Genomic DNA, 18,985 nt, shown 5'->3' on the forward strand with positions numbered 1-18,985 from the left:
GTTCTTTACAGCTGAACTGGCTGCACTAGGTAGTTCAGAGTTCATCCTTTTCCTTCCAATGTGGTGTAAAAAAGATAAACTCTGAACTAGTGCAGCCAGTTCAGCTGCTGTCAGCTGCAAAGAAGCAATCTAGCATCATACGTACGCGTTCTTGCGCGTGTTGTTTACGAATTATATCGTTTATAATACAAGGACGTAGGATATTTTATGAATTTTTCTTATTGAAGAGCTGCGAATACACATATAATGGCGCAAATAGGGAACGTGGTAAGTGAATTATTCTTTCCACACGTCGAATTTCACGATAATAATTTTATAACCTAGACGATCATGTCCAACGTGAACAAAACTACAATGTAAGAATTGTTGAATAATTAGCAATTATTTAAATTAAAAATCTTACTTGATTAAGATTTGTTCGCTTATTTAGTAAATAATTATTACAATAACATTTATTAGATAATTCCTCTCTTGTTTCATTTATATTTTATTTGATATTTATATAAGTTAATTTGTGAGAAGTGTTTGTTTATATATGTAATGAATTATATATTTAAGACGGCAGATCAATTAATCGCTGGTACCAGCGTGCTGTCGAGACCCGCTGAAGAATTTGAAAATGATGTGAGTACAACGTGCAAGTAATATCTACTATATATTGCTGTATATTGCAAGAAAACATTATAAAATTATATGGAAATATTTTTGTTCTCTTTGTTTTCATCGTATTTCTATTTCAGCCGTCTCTGGAGGCAATGTGGGCAATGAAAGCCATGGAACATGCAGAGGTTTATTTCAATGTAAGTTATGCTGTATTACACATGTAGAAGTTATGAGATAAGTGAAGTATAAGTGATAGAAATATCGTCTTTCAGATTTTATGCTCGGTTGATCCAAAGCTTTTGAAACTGACACCTCACGACGAGCAGATCTATAAGACTTTTAAGGATACCTTTCCCAGTATGAAAGTGGATAAAGTGGACGAAGACGAGTTGAAATCTCTAGAGGGGAAGACAAAGTGGAGGTTCTTCTGTGAACAGTTTAAAGACATTGTGGAGGACTATAGTTTTGGTACATTATTGAGAGCAGATTGCACCGGAGATTATTCGGAGCAGAACAGCATACTAACAACCAGGATACAGTTTTACGCTATAGAACTCGCAAGGAACAGAGAAGGCTTCAATGATGGCGTGAGAGAAAGATACAGACCGAAAAGGACCGTAAGAAAATAGCCAATTTTAATATTACATTAACATTATTGAAAACCGATTCAGATATACAATTTTTCTATTACTTTTTTTTTTTTTAATGTAAGAGACAAATGCGAAAGAGAATTTTGTAAGATATACATATAATAAAAGATATATATAATAACGTAAGCATTAAATTAATTTAAATATATTTACCATCTTAATGATTTAAATATATTTACCATCTCTGCATGTTCCATGGTTTAATGATGGGATAAACTTTCTCTTCTTAATTTTATGTAACATCGAAATAATTTATAAAAAGACATAATATGCCGAATGAATGAATACCTAGGACTATAGTAAAAGGCTGCAGCAAACTTCCTAAGAAAAGAGAAGATTAAAAGAAGGGTATAAAATAAAAATGCATAAGAATCTAGGGCACAGAAAATGTTTGATAACGATTAATAAGGTCAAAAAGGTAATAAAAAAATGTACAAGAGCGGTCATTTCTAGAATATATTGCTATATACACACTTTAATAACCAAAAACAAACATTACAGCAATAATATCGTTATTAATATAATATTATATGCAATAATAGAATCGTTTATCAATCGTAGTGAAAACACCGAAAACCTTGTTTCTTCTCTTACTGGAAAGAACAATGCGTACGATTTGTCTTCTTTTTATTATTAATAATATTAATTCGCATAATGGCGCTCGATCGACCGCACTCGCGTGCTGTTGTGGATCTTCAGACAAAAAAAAAAGGAAATTGATAGACGTTCGCCACGCAATAATATATTGGCGCGAATGCGCTATCTCGAGAGTGCGGTCGACCCGCGTGCCGATCGATCGTTATCATAGAATAATAAATATGACAGTGCGATATCTAAAAAATCTGTCTTTTTATGCAACTTGCACATTCAAATACAAGTGTATTCGAAAAATGTACATTGTTTTATTGCCCTTACGAACGTTTAAGGGGATATAAAAGCTGCCAAATCGTTATATGGCGAGTATACTTTAGAGGCAGGATAATATACCCTTTTCGATCTTTGCATTTTAGTGACAAACGCGCAAAAGAAGAAACAACCTTCGAAGAAAACCGCGTCGTTTATCTTCTTTCGTCTGATACGCGATAATCACCTGAAATAATCGTAATTTGATTATTTGAGATAATCATCTGAAAATTGGTCCTCTTTCAAATTATAGGCCATCTAACGATTTGGCAATTCCGAATTCTCCTTGAGTCTCTATACGAGCGGTACATCTGCGACTTCTCTCCCAATCTCGCTCATTCTCTCTCTCTCTCTCTCTTTCAAACTCTTGCTTTCTTTTTCTCGCGTTCGCTCTGTATCTCTGACCGCTAAAAAAATATTCGATACAAGATCATATGAGAATTACAAAATAGAGCTTTGAATAAAATCTGCTTTAGATGAGCGTCTTTCGTATGAGCGTAATTATAAGTAAATTAATAAAATAATTAATCTAGTGTATTTTATATATGTCGAAGAGGTGGAATATTTTTACATACTGTAAGAGAACTTTGTTATCTCTCTTTCCAGAAAAGTTAATTCAAAAGTATTTAAAAGATATCACATTTATGTATTTCTCTCTCTCTCTCTCCCCCTTATCTTTCTCTTTCAGTTTATTGCATCTCTATTGAATGGCGCGACCAGAAAATAGAGCTTGCCGAATCTCACGCTTATTTCTTAGCGGTTGATGTGACTCGCTCATGCGTAATAAATTACAAGAATCACGTATAACATCGACCCTCAAATAATGCGGCAGAATCAGAATTTTAATGATCAGATCTCCGCTTGACTCTGTTCATTAATTTCTCCCGTATCGTTTGAGAGCGACTGGTTCTAGGGTGCTTGAAAAGGAAGCGTAAAATAAGACTAAAATGTACAATAACACTGAGTTTAAACGCATGATCTCTATTAAAGTTATAAAAAAAAACGTGTACATATAGTTCACACTTAAACACTAAATGCCGCCAAATGATCTTCATCCTAACACTTTGATAACACACTGCAGGTTTTTCATTTCCATACACAATAAATCAAATTAATAATTGAACGACCGTGTTTAATACTACGTGTGATATGCAAATACGGATATAGCTGACATTCTCTGGTAGTTATAGGAATAATAAAAAATTATAGATCTTTTTTGAAAGGTGCATGCGCTATTTCTATACATGGATAAATTCAATTTGATGGTCCCTCAGAGTCTTATTAGTTTCATTTAATGTGCTGTATCATCTTTATAAAATTCATGATTATACATTTGTTTTGTGCATCTTTACGCTCTTTTTCTCAAACACCTTAGAATAAATGTGAATTACAGTAATTACACTCTTATCCCGAGCAAATAACTCACGCATAATAAAAAATGATATAATTGTCGTCATTTTCTGAAATAAATAAGTGAGGAATTGTATGATCCTGTACAAAAGTCACGACCGTGTGTAAGAAATTCGTAATATGCGACGGAAAATATACGCTTGAACGCCTTGAACACGTATCCCGACGATGGACGATCGTCGATAAAAGATAGAGGCGAGGAAATTAATTACCGTAACTACCCTTAACAATGACGGTGACAGCGTACTCTTCTCTCTCTCCTGACGTCTCTCCGATCGCGCATTATTATACATCTCGCGAAGTTTTCATCGCGCGCGTACGCCACGTTCTTTAAATCTATCGCTCCTCCACGAAGAGTCTCACTGAGAGAAAATCGCAAGTCGATTGCACTTTCAATTGCGCGTATAGATCAAACTGCGATGTTAAAAAGGAAGATGCACATGCATATATTGCATTAAGGCAAATTGCTCTACGAATCCTCTACGAATTAACCGGTTATCGATCCGCGTCCTTTTTTTTGCCACGACGACACTTCCGACAGGTGAATTTATTGAAATGGATTATACTTTCATTTTGCAGCAATAATCTTTATTTCTTTTCTTTTTTACAAAAACACTACTTGGCACAGCTAATAGTTTATATATTAAATATTTTTGCGTATACGAGAACAATCGACATTAATAACGAGCACGATTGTCACTCTTCTACAGCAGAATGCTCTCACATCCGAACTAATTGCAGGAAATTATCGTTATCTTAATTAATTAAGGCAACTTCAGCGTAATTAAAACTTTTTTTTTCTCTCAGTGCGTGTAACCGAGCGCCGAAAGTGACAACGATGCAACAGTGTGTGGAAGTAATAATAAGCCGTCAAGTGTAGGTAAGCTCTACTTTTTACAACAATTGTGTGTGATCTGTAAGAAACTGAGAAACCTAGAAACACAAAGCGAAAAACTCACGCAGTCAACGATCTCCTTTCGAAAGAATTCATCTCTCTCTCTTCTCTCTTTCTTTCGCGTTACTTCTCGTTCCCGCGCGCGTGATCGATAATCAATCCAACAACAACAACAGGGCATGTCGTGTTTACGCGACCTATGGAGAGGTGTGATACAGTAGCAGTATTAATAATAATAAGAATCATTATAGTTATAGATCGTAGTAGTAAGTATTAGTGTTAGTAGTGTGTGATAACTGACAATACAAATATATTTTCTAAACCTAGGATGCACCGGGAGGAAGTCGGGGAGGCTCGGAGTGAGGAGGGGGGGAAATGGAGGATGAGAAGACGAGGGGGGGGGGGTCAGTCCCGGGTTGAGAGTCGCGAGAATAAGGGGTCGAGGGGTTCCGAAAGCTATAGTTTCCCAGAATCCTCGGGCTATACTCTAGAGGCGGAGTGTGCCCCGATCAACGATGTCCTCTCTATCTCACTCGTGCTCTAGAACCGTGCAAGTTTTTCCGACTTTGATCTGCGGGAGGATCGGGATGAAAACTCTGGGTTTTTTTTTTCTTTTCAGGAAGATTTCCCTGGTGTTAACTAAATTCTGATATGTAGGTTGACGTTGGGCGAGGGTCTACGTGTTCTTCCCTACGAGTCTATTCGCGTTTTAGCCCGAGTCTCTCCGCGCCCGGGTAACGTTAAACGCGGCTGTCGGAGAGGATCCAGAATGCCTGTTACGTTTATAAGCTAGAAAGAGCACCTATATCCGATACGAAACGTCGGTGGTCGATGCCATTTAAGACCTGCGTTGCAACAACGATGTCGTATTATACTCTTAATTAAATAATCCTTATCACGTGGTCCTTTCTATATCGTAGCCTTATTTGTAAAATAGGCAGGGAGAACGTAATATATATTGTTTTACCATTAACCAACATTGTTGCAACTGGTCCGTCGGCAAGATCTGTATAAATCATAGTCATCTTCTTCAGGATCATCGTGATTGATCTTAATCTTTTTTTTTTCTTTCTTTTTTTTTTTTATTAAATATGAAGACGCGAGAGGAGACAGCCACGCTTATCGTTAAACGTGCGGCGAATGAACCCGGGCTACATCAGGCCTCCCACACTACCATTAGCGTTTTTCGTTTCCTGCCACATGTCAATACTTTGCTGACGTCGGTATTTTGCAACGATTTTGAACGATTGTGACGTTTCGCAAACGAGTCGAAGATATGTAACGCCGACTAATAAGAGATATAGCTTCCTCTCCTCTCCTCGCACACGCACACACACCCTCTCATTCTCCGTTCCCTTTCTTTTTTTTCTCTCCCTTTCTCTCTCTCTCTCTCTCTCGTCCATGCGATCCTTAACACGCTAGCCGAGACAAATCACCTGTCAACGCTCGCAAGCCCTGTATACGTAATGACACGACGAATGCAGCTATATAAAGTATAAGTATCTCTTATATATATACTTACGGTGTAATTGTATGTTGTATACATGTATGTATATATACGCATACGTTTACGTATGTTACGTATCGCCGGCCTACAGGCAGGTGTTTTATTTCGTCTCTCTCATTCTTCTTGGTAGTACGATCATCACGAAAGTGTCTCTTCTTTTTAGCTTCCATTCACGCTCTCTCATTCTCTCGCTCGTTCTCCCTTTTTCTCTTCACTCGTCATGCTCATGTGTTTTCCGTGTGAACGTGTTGGGTTGTTAAGTGTGTCTCGTTACGTGTGTTTTTTGCTTTTTACATAAAATATTGCGTACCAGACGATTTTACAAAACTTTACCCTGGAATAATGTACTTTACGCTGCGAGGCGACCGATCGCGAGGAAGATATCGAGGATACATTTTCGTGGGAGACCCCTTCGGTCTCCGACGCGCGTGCACGCGGCACTCGGTCGAATCTCGTCGCGATCGGTACTTTCAATGTGCCCCCCCCTCTGCGATTCATCTCGTAATATCGTTTACTTTATTCTGCGATCTCGCGACGACCGACTCACGTGCGTATCGCGATCGAATGTGGCGTATCCCTACGCTCGACCCTTTCAACAGCCACGTTACACATCTAATAAATACTATTGGTCGACCGTGTATTGTCACACATTTTGGATTTTTGAAAGCAAGGATTACGAATTACGTTAAAAGCAGACATCGTAAAATCTCGTGACGTATAAAATTAACAAAATTAAAGACACTCGGTCTATCCATCCGGTTAGGGATGCTGAAAAGGTCAAGAGGTTCGCAGAACTCGACTATGAGATCACATCTTGCGCTCTCTGCGCGCACACGTGTCCACGGGACGACACATGTTACAAAGGGCGACGATCTCTACGCATTGAAAGACGCAGTCGCAAATCGTACACGCGACATTTTACACCTCACATTATCTTCTTTTTTTGTAAAAAATTTTATTCTCTTTTTTTTCTTGTTACATCGCACTACTACACCTCATTTTGTTTATCCCTTTTCTTTCTTAGTTTTTCTTTCGCGTTAAAAATTTAAAATACTCGTATTATACGTAAGTATTTATGACCCTGTTTTCGTAAAGGCTTCCTAACGTAAATCGATTTCTGGCCGAGGAAGATAAAGGAAATAGGATTCTAAGATAGAGGAAGGGACAAAGAGGGGTCGAGAAGACGCGACTGCGTTGGGAAGAGAATCGAGGGTAAGCTCGAACATGAATTACCCCTATCATTACGTATTTGGTTTTTTTTTGTTCTTTTTTTCATTTGACGCTTCTCGACGGCGAACAGAAAGACTAAAGCCTTGTGTACACGCTACTAGAAATTGGTCCGAGTTTCGGTTTAAGCCAATCAACTTGCAGCTCTTACAGAAAAGCAGCAGTTTCATTGGCTTAAACCGAAACTCGGACCGATTTCTAGTATCGTGTACACAAGGCTTAACGGAAGAACAACGTTACGTAGAAATAATGTGGAGACTTCGACGATGGATCAAGTCGCAACAATCCGCAATAGTGTGTCGCCACATTTTCCTAATGGATGAAAATCTCTGTGTGATTTTTCTTCGCGCGACCACGATATAGAAATCGCCTATCGTCAAAATTGACGCGCTCGCTTGCCATTTAATATTTTATCATACCGCTTTAGCATTCTCGAAGATATAAGTTCGAAGTCTTCTACTGTCAAATCGTGACATACGCATATTCTACGAAAATACAATATCTTACGACGAACACTTTTCTCATCAAAGAAGGGGATATCTAATTTATTGTTCTCATCGATAATTGATATGACTTACGTTTTCGTAAAAAAGGAACACCCTCACGATAAGTTGTAAGATCATTTTGTCTTTAGAATCAGACTTTTTCTGCCTTGGTAACAATCTATTGCAGATTGAACAACAGATTGTTGCAAGTTTAATCGATCAATTGCTAAAGAGAAAAAAAGAGTAGGAAGAAGAAGAAATACACGGTAGGAGGTAATTACGTTAATGAGAGGAGAGCGAAATGACTCCGTTTAATCTCCACGAGATAACGCGAGTCATTCTTTTCAATGTATTGCAAGTGCAGAAACTGAGAGCTTCCCGCGCAAAATTGTAATATCGTATTTTTTTTTTTCTATAACTTCGGCGTCCTGCCGCGTTATCTGGTTAGGGTGCAACTTTTAATTTACATACATTCGAGTTGCCAAGAAAATGTAATTCATTTCCCATCCTGACGTTTCGATTCGACGAGATTGCCATTTTTTGCGGTTTCGCGGCGATTCAAGCGCAATATTCGCATTACGGTGCAACTAGAGTCGAAAAATCAAAACCATTATTTTAAAATTTCAAACAATATGCATTTAATAATAATTATATATTTATATTAATAATTATAATTTTCTGTATATTTTTTTACAAGATTTACAAATTCAGGACGAACTGGAAGAATAGAAGAGTAGCGAGAAGAAATAGTTTTACCTAACGACATTTATACCTCACGTTAGGAATTCAGTCATTGCAATTTTCTAAGATATTGATAATAAAAAACAAATCAAGTTATAAAAATATCACTAATATTTCACGATTGTCTAAAACGTATTTAATTGTTTCGTCGCGACCATCTTCTACGTTATCTTCACTAACTTAGTGTAACAAAATATATGCCCGCAGCTAAATTAATTTCTCGTAACTCGTGCAAACCTATTAACAAGATTAACAAGAACACGGCGTTGAAAAAAAAAGAAACTTGCAAGTGCAAACGAGCGTATCTCGTCGACCTTCGTGGAGTCGTCAGGGGGGATTTCCTACCCGAAACAGGAGTGATTAATAACAGCGATTTGGCACACGTGTTATACTGCTCGCAATTTGTGTTAGCTTGGCACAAAATTGAGCCGCTCGGCGACGAGTTTTCACAATCGACTTTTGGCACCTAAATCGCGTAATCAAGTGGTGACCCTTTTGGCTCCACGGTCGACAGTCCTTATTATGTCGACTACGTGCGCTCGATTTTTAATTCACCTTAATTTATTCAGGGAAAAATCGCGATATCAGGACCGATTAGACGACAGACCATTGTCTGAAATCGAAGCATCAATTAGCTTCGCGTACGAAGATTTTCTGATTACACTGTGGAACACTGATTATCATAAATAGCAATCGCATATTCTAATTTTACTTTCAAACAGCGAATAGCAATTGACTGTTTAAAAATTCATAAATCGTTAGGAATCATTTATGGTGTTGCTGCTTTTAGAATAAAATATTATTTCATGAATACAGCGAAATGCTGCAATCACAGCGTCGCTTGTTCCGTATTTTCGTCGCATATTTTTGTATGTTTCATTTTATGCCAATTGCTATGCTAACATAGTCGTTTTCGCTCTCGAGATTCTTTCCCGCTGTGTCACACGTAGCTGGTAACAGTACAATTTCGAAAAGCTGCAGCATATTTTAACATTACAGCAGTTGATCAGAATAATCTGTCTGTCGTCTGACTCGTCCTCTAATCGCGCGACAATGCGGCGTCAAGTGGTCACAAACAATCGCCCCATTTTTCCTTTCGCGAGGAAGGAGAAGGGGCTTTGCCCTTTAAAATTCCACGCCCCGCCGAAGGAAGGGCGCGATTCAATATTCTATAAAAACTAAGTTTATTTCTTAGCTGATTGCCTTGCGTTACGGTAATGTTAGGTCCCTGGCGAGAATTGCCGCGGACGTTCCGTCCTTGAAGCACCGCAGAAATGGCTTTCCGAACATCAAGAGATAGATACGCGACGCTTTCCCTCCCGAGTTATCGACGGCTCTTCGTAACTCATTTCCGTAGACACGAGCCGTTTGTTCCGAAAGCCGACGCGCAAGACGTACCTTGAAAATCTTGTAAAGGCAGATACCTTCCACCGATTTGTACTTGTTATCTGACTCGAGCTCGATATCTTACAATAATCCGGCTTATAATCCTCGGCGAAACACACGGCCCGTACGCGCAATTGCGATCGCGCGACAATCCTCGGTGGGACCCACGCAATAAGGATAAGGCCCCTGCACTAACAGATTGCTCTACGCCACAACGATATGATATCGCAATGGATGCTGACATTTGCTCTTCTCTCTTACGCCCGCTTTACTTTTTTTCCCCGTTCTTTCTTAACACCACTGTGTCCGAAGGGTGAGTCGGGTTCCCCGTGCCCGCTCTCTGCGATTAGCGTTTTGCCGCCGATCTTTTTTTTTTTCTTTCTTCACTAGCTCGTGTATGCACCTTAACGTAATGAGGGGGAAGGAGCGTACGTACCCGGGACTTTTCAACGATCGCGCTATTTTCTTCCTTCTTTCCTTCCTTCCGCTCACCGCGCGAAAATAACCGCGTCCTCGTTGAAATATATTGGTCAGCGTCAGTTGCTCCGGAGTTAGGTCTAACCGTTGTACAAACGCAAAGCTTTCTTACATGTAAATGACTTTTAGCCAACAGCACAGATAGCTCTGACTAAACTAACATTTTAGATATTTTAGATATTTCTCGTTTCTGCCGAGAACACATCCCTATCTATAATACAGAAAGCATTATATCGTTAACTGCGGTTAGTGCTAACTATCGTTGGTGCAACAGATCTTAGGGGGAAGGGGGGAGGGGGGAATATAATCTAACGTGTCCTAATCCTCGTTGATCGCTCTTAGAGATTACTCCTGCGTAGATACCTGTTTTTGTCTCTCCGATATTTCTTTTTTTTTTTTCGCGAACACGCGATAGACGATATCTTAACGATCACTAGAAGCTACAGAGAGTCGATTGAATCGAAGTGCCTATATAAAGGTGCTCCGAATGTACAATTAATCGATTTCTGAATGATGGATCACGCCGGATAAATACAGGCTAGCTTATTCGGAGCAAAAGAGATATTAATTATTCGTAGCCTAGTCATATGTGTCATTGGATATGCTTCTGGAATATGTTAGTGCGACAAAAGGACATCTTCAGATGGTAGGTGAATTTAGAAGCGGTAACGAGAAAACCATCAGCTACAACAGAATCGCCTTAACCGGCCGCTCACGTGCAAATGGAATAGCAGATGGAAGCTTCGCACGTTCTTTCTTACAATTATAAGTACCCGATCCTATTACTTTCCGATCCCGACAATTACTTCACTTCCAAAAACTCTGTAGAAGCTTTTTTTTTTACAAGAGATTGTAATAACTCTCGATAAATGTTCACAAGCCCATAATTACTCTGTACACATCAAACAAAATTAAATCTTTGCAAAATAAGGCGAAGTAAATCCCAGTATTAAAATTTTAACACAGTGGCGAATAAACAGTTTGAAATCGTTCCAAAATTATTTCTAGGCTCTTCTCGCCTGCGCTGCTATTGTTCCTTGGCTCCCAAACGAGAGGGACATCTTTCAATTAAGCATCCTCGAGTCGCGCCGTCCTTTAATTACTTATAATAATGCCAAGTGAGCCAATTTGAAGAGCGAATGGGATTTTCAATTAAGATAACGCTCTCGGATCGATTTCAGTCTTTCCTGGTAACTTTCCTAATAAGCAGAAAATTAGTTATTTCCGACTTTACATAATTCTCTGGAACAATTTTCCGTTTCATCGGGTCCCTAAAGTTCCGAAGAATTTTCAGCTTTTATCTCATTCAATCTTTAATCCCATTTACTCGTCATTATCGCGTAGAGAGCTTCTCATAATTATTATATTATAATTATTATAATTAACAAATTATCACACGCGTCCGTATTCAAAACTGCTTGATTTTTATGTCCATGTCGTATACGTTCCTTACGAGGAATATCACTAATTACTTATTGCTCTTGACGCTTAGCCTGCACCATAGTAAACTATTAGAATCATTTTTTATAAACGCTATCTTACGATGCTCACGGAAATGTAAAACATTTCAGAAACTATCGTTGAAATTTAGAAGCTCACGTGTATGAAGAACAATAATAAAAGACAACAAGACAGTTTGAATTCCAACTCTTTCTCTTCTTGTAAGCACGCGTTTTGGATACGAACGTCACGCGCAACGGCGTCTTTTTTTTTTAACGAAACGTAATCTTCCATTACTATTTCCGCGAAGCGAGATTGATAATAAAAATTAGAATGTCTCCGTCTTATCACTTTGAATTGTACGTTCGTTAAGAGTAGGTCGTCGTGGTCCGTAGCGATATAAGTTTCGAAATTATCGTTAAAGGGGAAAGTATACGTCATGTATACTTCGTGAAGACGCATTCGAAGCCTATGGAGGGTAGCCTAAGCGTGTAGCTGGTGGTCACCATTTTACTGCCTTGTGTGTTCTTTTGTGCGCGGATAAGAAACGTGGTTCTTCCGCACTCGACGCACTTGGAAAGGTCATCGAAGTTTCTTCGCCTCTCGTCTACTTCGATCCTCGCTTTTGCAACGATATTTCTGTGCAAATTCTGCATTCCTGACCCTTCCAGTACCCAAGTGGCGTCAGCTTTTAGCAGCGACACTCCGCGTACGTGGATATTAAATAATATCTTTAATCTACATAGAGTAATACACGTTTACAAATATAAAATATTCCCCCGAGGGTTCTAAAAGTGGATAAAATGGAATAAAAAAGATAGATCGAATTTTTACATCTGATTCCGGTACTGAAAGGATTTAGTCAAGAGACACAGAGTTCGAGTGGGAAGAGATCATGGATTTATCTTAAAACGTAAACGCGCGCAGCAATCGTCTTTCCGCCCTTTTCCGTTTAACGGCCCGTTTTCTTTTCTCTTTAATCTGATTTTAATATCAGAGAATGATTTGAGGATTTTCCACGCTCCTAGCGATTGGATACGAATAATACCTCTGTCGAGAGGGTTTATACGCACGCGCGCACGTACATACTTCAGTCGCCTATAAAGTGGATCCTAAAAATCTCCTCTATCCTCTTGTCGCGTCTCTCTCTCTCTCTCTCTCTCTCTCTCTCTCTCTCTCTTCTCTCTCTCTCTCTCTCTCTCTCTCTCTCTCCTCTCTGTCTCTTTCGCACTCGTAAACGATCATATGTACACTCACATACACTCTTTCTTCCTTTTCCCATCTCTTTCTCTATCATATATTAATAAGTACTCCTTCTCTTTTTACTTTATCTCTCTCTCTCTCTCTCTCTCTCCCTCTCTCTCTCCGCGAAGTGCCTTAAAAATTGATCCTTAACTACTTACTAATATAATCGATTCTAATCACAGCAATTATTTATTGTTGATATACACAATCATACAGCGTCTCTCACTAATTGTTATTTTCATCTTTTTTTTTATCGACTTTTTAGCAGAGACTACTTGTTGCTCGATGCCGTTGCTCGTCTCATGTTTTGCCGTTTTTTTTTCTCTTATATAATTACTACTGTACGCCATCATTGTCTACCTATCGGTGGAGAATGGGGGAGCAAGGGCGTTAGTGAGGGTGAAGAGGAGGAGATGTTGAGAGGAGTGCCTTGTTGCCGCGATGAGAAAAGAGAGAAATACTTTTGCTTCGTTCTTTTTTTTCTTCTTCGAAGTGTATAATAACAAAAATAATTTTCCACAAATGTCATGTATATAAATAATTATAAATAACAGGATTAAATTTTTCAAACATAATTTAATGAGTCATCAACGGACTCTCGCGATCGATCGTACCAATCACAATCTAAAGTTTGTCCAGCAAATTAAAGAAAAAAACGCATTGGATCCATTCGGACTCTTTTTTTTTCTTGCGAGATATATACAGATCGTGTCGTAAAATATGGTCGAATAACTACGTCTTTTGACGTCAACTTAATGAAACATTGATTTTGGTGCTTTGACTACAGTCTTTTCAGAATCTTTAGCAGTTGAAAGATTTTGACAAAAGAACTTTCTAGTGTAAAAAAAGTTTTAAGATACCCATTTACTTTAAATGAATTTTACACCAAGAATAAGATTTATAATTGTGTTAACGTATGGATTAGATGGTTGGCGCGATACGTTACCTTAAGATTAAAATTTTCCTTAAAAAAATTAACTCCAAACTCGTTAAATTATTTATGAATCCCACGTTTAACGACACAACTGAATTTTACGCAATTTTTCGTGTTTTCCACGGAGGAGCCGTTCGCAACTTATTCATTCGGCAAACGAAATGGTGAGGCGCGTGTTGCGATCAAAATGAGAAGATACGTTGATGTAATAAATAAGGTGAAATCGCAGATGTCGATGCGAGATGTTGATATACATTCCCGACTAAAAAGCCATCGTATAAACAAGATGCTCCGAGATTAATAAAAATATGTACAACGTGAAAACATATTTACAATGCGCATCGAAAAGAAGCGAGCACCGCAAAATATTTTCAATAAAAACAAAACGAGACAAAAAAAATATATATATATATCACAAAACTGACCCACAATGTCGTTCAGTTATACACAAACATAAAATTGGAGTCGATACAACTATCAATGTTACCTTTTTTTCTTTTGGAAGGATTAATTTACATATTAAAATTAAGAGCAATTTCATACAAATTGGGTAGGATGTATAAAAGTGATACGTTCGCGCGAAGACCACCGATTATTAATTGAGCTGACACCGGAAGCACAGACTAACATTTTCTAACAAATGTTTTTTTTTCCTTTTTTTCCCCCCGAATTTTAATTTACGTTTGGCACATAATGGAAGTTATCGGTACAGGATACAAGTCGCAAGGTGTAAATCGTCCGCGCCACAGCCAATTACATTGGCGTTAACGTGTTCTTACAACGGAATTCAAAAACTAGTTACATAGCTATTATATATTTCAGCAATTCTAAAGCCCCATTTTTAATAATAATAATAATTCCTTTAATTTAACTCGTCTCTTAATATAGATTGAGACAAAACTAGACACAAATATAAAATATCCAACAAGAAATCTCGAAATACGATTATTTCGCAATTTGTGTACAGACTAGTACATAAATAAAGTTTACTAGAATAAAACAATCTCAAAAAGACGTTGCACAATGATGCGCGCGCGTGCGCGCGCATTTTTCTTTCGCGAATAAAGTAATAATTTTATTAAATATCGATATCGTAACGACTATAAAATAACACGCGAACGAAGCGTCGATAAAGAAACGTAATGAAGAAACGTACGTACGAAAGAAGAATGTATATTTAAAATCGATAAAAAGATAAATATCGTCGTTATGCGATCCTTGCGAATCGCGAACCAAACCGCAAGTGTGGGACCAAATTCCGATATGGGGAGGAGGGGTTGAAACCGTCAATGGGAAGCTTGAAGTGGATGGTGAAGAAAGGAAAGGATGTCTCGAGTCTGGTCGAGTCTGGGCTTGAGCTCGCACCTTTTCATCGCTATTTATCTCTTCTCTAATTATCTTTATCGCGTATAATAAATATATATATTATGTGTATATATATATAATATATATCATTATTTATATATATTCCACGTAATAATTTCATTTGTTCCTTCAACAGAAGCGCGCGCTCGGCATCGCCCCCGGCCGCGTGTTCGACACTCTCGACTTTACAAAGATCGCCGCGACGAAGGGGCCGAAGGTGCCCCAGGAGTCGCGGCGTCGAGGACGATGCCGAGGATGCACTAGGACGCGGCAACCCGCTCGTTCCCTCCGCGCTCCCGGCGAGGGGAGCGCCGAGCGATCGACGGTGCGAACGTCCGCAGTCGTTTTTTTCTCTTTTTTCCACTTTTTCTTTACTTCCCCCCCCTTAAAAAAAAAGAAAAGCTTTTACCGACAATTTTGGAATCCAAGATTCACATGCAAAAGCTACGCAACTACGTAAAATTTTCACCGCGCGCGATCAATTTATCTTACTTTCCCTCGGCGCTCCCGCGCGCACGACAGTTAATCGCGATGATGTCACTCGTGATCTTGGTTATTTCTGGCCGTTGACCGCGAGGCTCTCGTGACTCCCGACCTCGCGGCCACGGGAAAATTGGCCGCGGATGCGCTGACGGGACCGCGCGAGACCACGTGATTGAGGATCGGGATCATATGGGATGCGCGCGCGCGCGAGAGAGATCACGCGACCGAAATCGGTGCGCGAGACGTGAGGCGGGTTGACGTTCGATTACGCGGTCGAGAAAGATATAATGTGGGACAAGAGACCACGTAATCGAGACGTCCGACACAGGTCCCATCTTCCCCTGATGCCGACAGGTCACGCGTTATCGCGTGATATCGAGATCGATATACTCTATACGAGATTCAGTTTTTAATCCTCCAAGTCACCCGGAGACACCTTCCGAAATGTCTCGATCATTAGGGAACCAAGACGCGCACCTCGAAATAATCAGTCGAAGAGGTCGAAGGTCGAAGCGCGGACTCGAAACATTCCCATCCTAAGAAAAATAAAAAATATGTGCAACTTTAATTAGCGCATTTATTTGAGAACTTAAATTAAATATCGGTGATATCTGCGTCAAGCAATTTAGACTTTCTTCTCTCGTTACAATTCATATATGCCCGTAGATATCGCCGTTTCTTAAGAATGGCTGCGAATAAAGATATTTTATTCCTATTAAATTTGCAGTCTCTATATTTGAATAAAATTGCAATTTTACCGGAAAGTAAAAAGTACTCGCTTCGAGCTCTTCGACTATCGATTTGGCCGAACAACGGTCTCGTGATACCAGCTGCACTTCCGTCGCGCACAACGCCGCTTCTCTTCCGAATGAAGTAACCAAGCTCGCGAACCGGTCGCGAAAACCGTCGGCGCGACGGTGTATCCGTATGCAATAGAAAAAACGCTAACAACCGGCCTAATATTATTTAGCATCATCGTTCGTAGTAATATAATTAATAATAATTCTCTCCCGTATTTCTCTCCCGTCTCGCGTCATCATTTTTTTTTTCGTTTAAATATAAAAATGAAAACTAACATATCTTTGGCTTGTTCCCTTTACCAATCGGCAACAGCTCGCGGCTGCGGCGTGCATCATTATTTTTTTTTGTTCTTTTGTTTAAATAACTTTTGTACAGTTTTGTACACTCAAGTGTGTCTGTGTACGCGCGTGCGTATCTTCATCATATTTCTCCATGTACGTTTAACTCCCCTTCAGGCTGTCGCGTGTGCATGTATGTATATATATCATGTGTTTGTATGTGTGTGTACGCATTCTTTTTACGTATATCTGTGGTCGTATTAGAATATGTTCGATTTTAACGTACACGGTCTTATTTAAAGCGCGCACAAGTAGACTCCTTTTCTGAATACGTGCGAGTGTCCTACGTGAGTACGTATTGTGTGTGTCTCTTTCTCTTTCGCTCTCTCTCTTTCTCTCTCTCTCTCTCTCTCTCGCTCTTTCTCTCTCGTTCTCTCTCTCCCTATCTCTCTCTGTCCCTTTCTCACTGTCGTGTGTCTTGTTTCTTTTTGCAAGTGTATCGATTTGCAAGCTGAACACAGTGTGTGGCCCAGCCCCATATGCCACTGACAGCTTCGCGCGCTTCCGCGATGCTCCGCGTCCTTTTCGACGACGACAACGACCACGACGGCTCTCCACATTTAGTGGATGGGCGATTTCACAATGTGGTCCGGCGGGATGAAGTGATACGCGGGCATAGGCACCCCCGACGTCTCCATCGATATCCTGAAACACAATCGGTCGCGTCGTGAGAAACGGCAAGGTTCATTTCTGCCGGTCGCGTTTTCGCCCCGACGAGGACGAGGGGAGAGCTCGAATGATCTCGTATCACAAAAATCGGTCCACTTCGTGGAATATGTGTTCGCGCTTGAAAATTTTCAAGCAATTCTCCTAACTCTTCCCTCGTGCCCTCAAGGCGAGAACCGAGACAAAATCCCGAACACATTCTCAGCTTCGGAGGAAAAGACTAATGAGGCTGATTGGCCTCATCTTTTCGTCCGAATAAAGATATTGCAGCATGCGACGCGAAAGTAGAATACAACGCGAATCTAGTGGCTCTCCGTGAGCCGTATCCCGTATATTTCCGTATATAAAACTCGCGTGTCTCTTATAGTTTGCATGCCCGGTCTACGAATTTTGTACGAACCATCAGCCAGAGCGTTATCACAGATACTCGAGATCTGTGTCGTACCTGCAAAACAAGGCTATTACTACATCCGCTAAAGATGGTAGAGTAACAATGTTACCGCGAGACTCCGGAGATGGTCTATAGAAATTTTATCACGCGATACGTACTTCTTCTCGAGGATTTCTCGCGAGCTCGGAAGGATTTAGATGATTGGTACATATCTGGTATTAAAAAAAAAAAAAATTGCGCAACGACTGAATTGGAAAGTAAAAAAAAAATAGAGAACTGAGAAACGTAGTAAATGAGAACTTCGCAGCCAACAGGATAAGTCGATTAACAGGACTACGAAGGAACGGATAGTGCTTACCAAAAACGGGCAGGAGCCTGGGTCAAGTTGGTTGGATGGATACATCTTCTCTTTTTCTCTCTCTCTCACTTTCTCTCTTTCGTCCTTTTTATCTAAATCTCTCTCTCTCTCTCTCTCTTTCTCTCTCTGTACGAGTTTCTCTCCGATCTTGGTTTAACACTTAACGCTTAACACTTATGTGTACATTGGTGAAACATAGTACATATGTATATACGGATTTCAATAGACCGTATTTCTTAGCGTACATTGAGCGTTAAAAGTAACCGATCCTGAGCCAAATCCAACGTTTGCTGTGATTGATATAAATGTTGTACGAAAGACGAATGCACGGCGCTGAATGTACTAAAATACGGTCAAATTATGTACAATTGGTTTGACAGCAAAAAGTACTCGAGTTAACAAGAATCGAGAAAAATTTAGTAAAAAAAAAAGTCAAATTTCGCTTGAAATGTAACTGTTATTAATGTTAAAGTAACAAAACGGTGGAAGAAGCCATGTCGCATTCTCATAACAAATTGAGATATCTTCATATGCAGAGTCATCCCTGATTAAAGTATAGTAAACCGAGTGATATATACATCTCTTTCATTCAATTCTTCCTTCAATTATACTGATTTAGTAAATCGCCGAAAGATTAACGCAAAGACATCGCGAAAAAGGTGGTAATAAAACGTTCAGGT

At 39.5% G+C, this 18,985-nt stretch overlaps 2 protein-coding genes across 2 annotated transcripts in view; one reads left to right on the forward strand and one right to left on the reverse strand.

The window, feature by feature from the left end:
* The first annotated feature begins 24 nt into the window (after positions 1-24).
* On the forward strand, positions 25-1,374 carry LOC139772350 (protein PBDC1). The gene is made up of 4 exons (XM_071706005.1): positions 25-267; positions 559-624; positions 741-800; positions 876-1,374. The coding sequence occupies exons 1-4, from the start codon at positions 247-249 to the stop codon at positions 1,230-1,232; spliced, it is 504 nt and encodes a 167-aa protein (XP_071562106.1). The 5' UTR covers positions 25-246; the 3' UTR covers positions 1,233-1,374.
* Positions 1,375-1,695: 321 nt separating this feature from the next.
* Mub (poly(rC)-binding protein mub) overlaps positions 1,696-18,985 on the reverse strand; it is a 79,575-nt gene continuing 62,285 nt past the window's right edge. The window contains exon 8 of the mRNA XM_071705998.1: positions 1,696-17,535. Coding sequence (XP_071562099.1) covers positions 17,451-17,535 — 85 coding nt within the window. The 3' untranslated portion in view covers positions 1,696-17,450. The remainder of the gene's footprint in view (positions 17,536-18,985) is intronic.

This window comes from Temnothorax nylanderi, unplaced genomic scaffold (genome assembly GCF_030848795.1).
Source record: "Temnothorax nylanderi isolate EJ_2023f unplaced genomic scaffold, tnyl_v1.0 TNYL_tig0048_pilon, whole genome shotgun sequence".
In the NCBI taxonomy this organism is placed as follows: domain Eukaryota; kingdom Metazoa; phylum Arthropoda; class Insecta; order Hymenoptera; family Formicidae; genus Temnothorax; species Temnothorax nylanderi.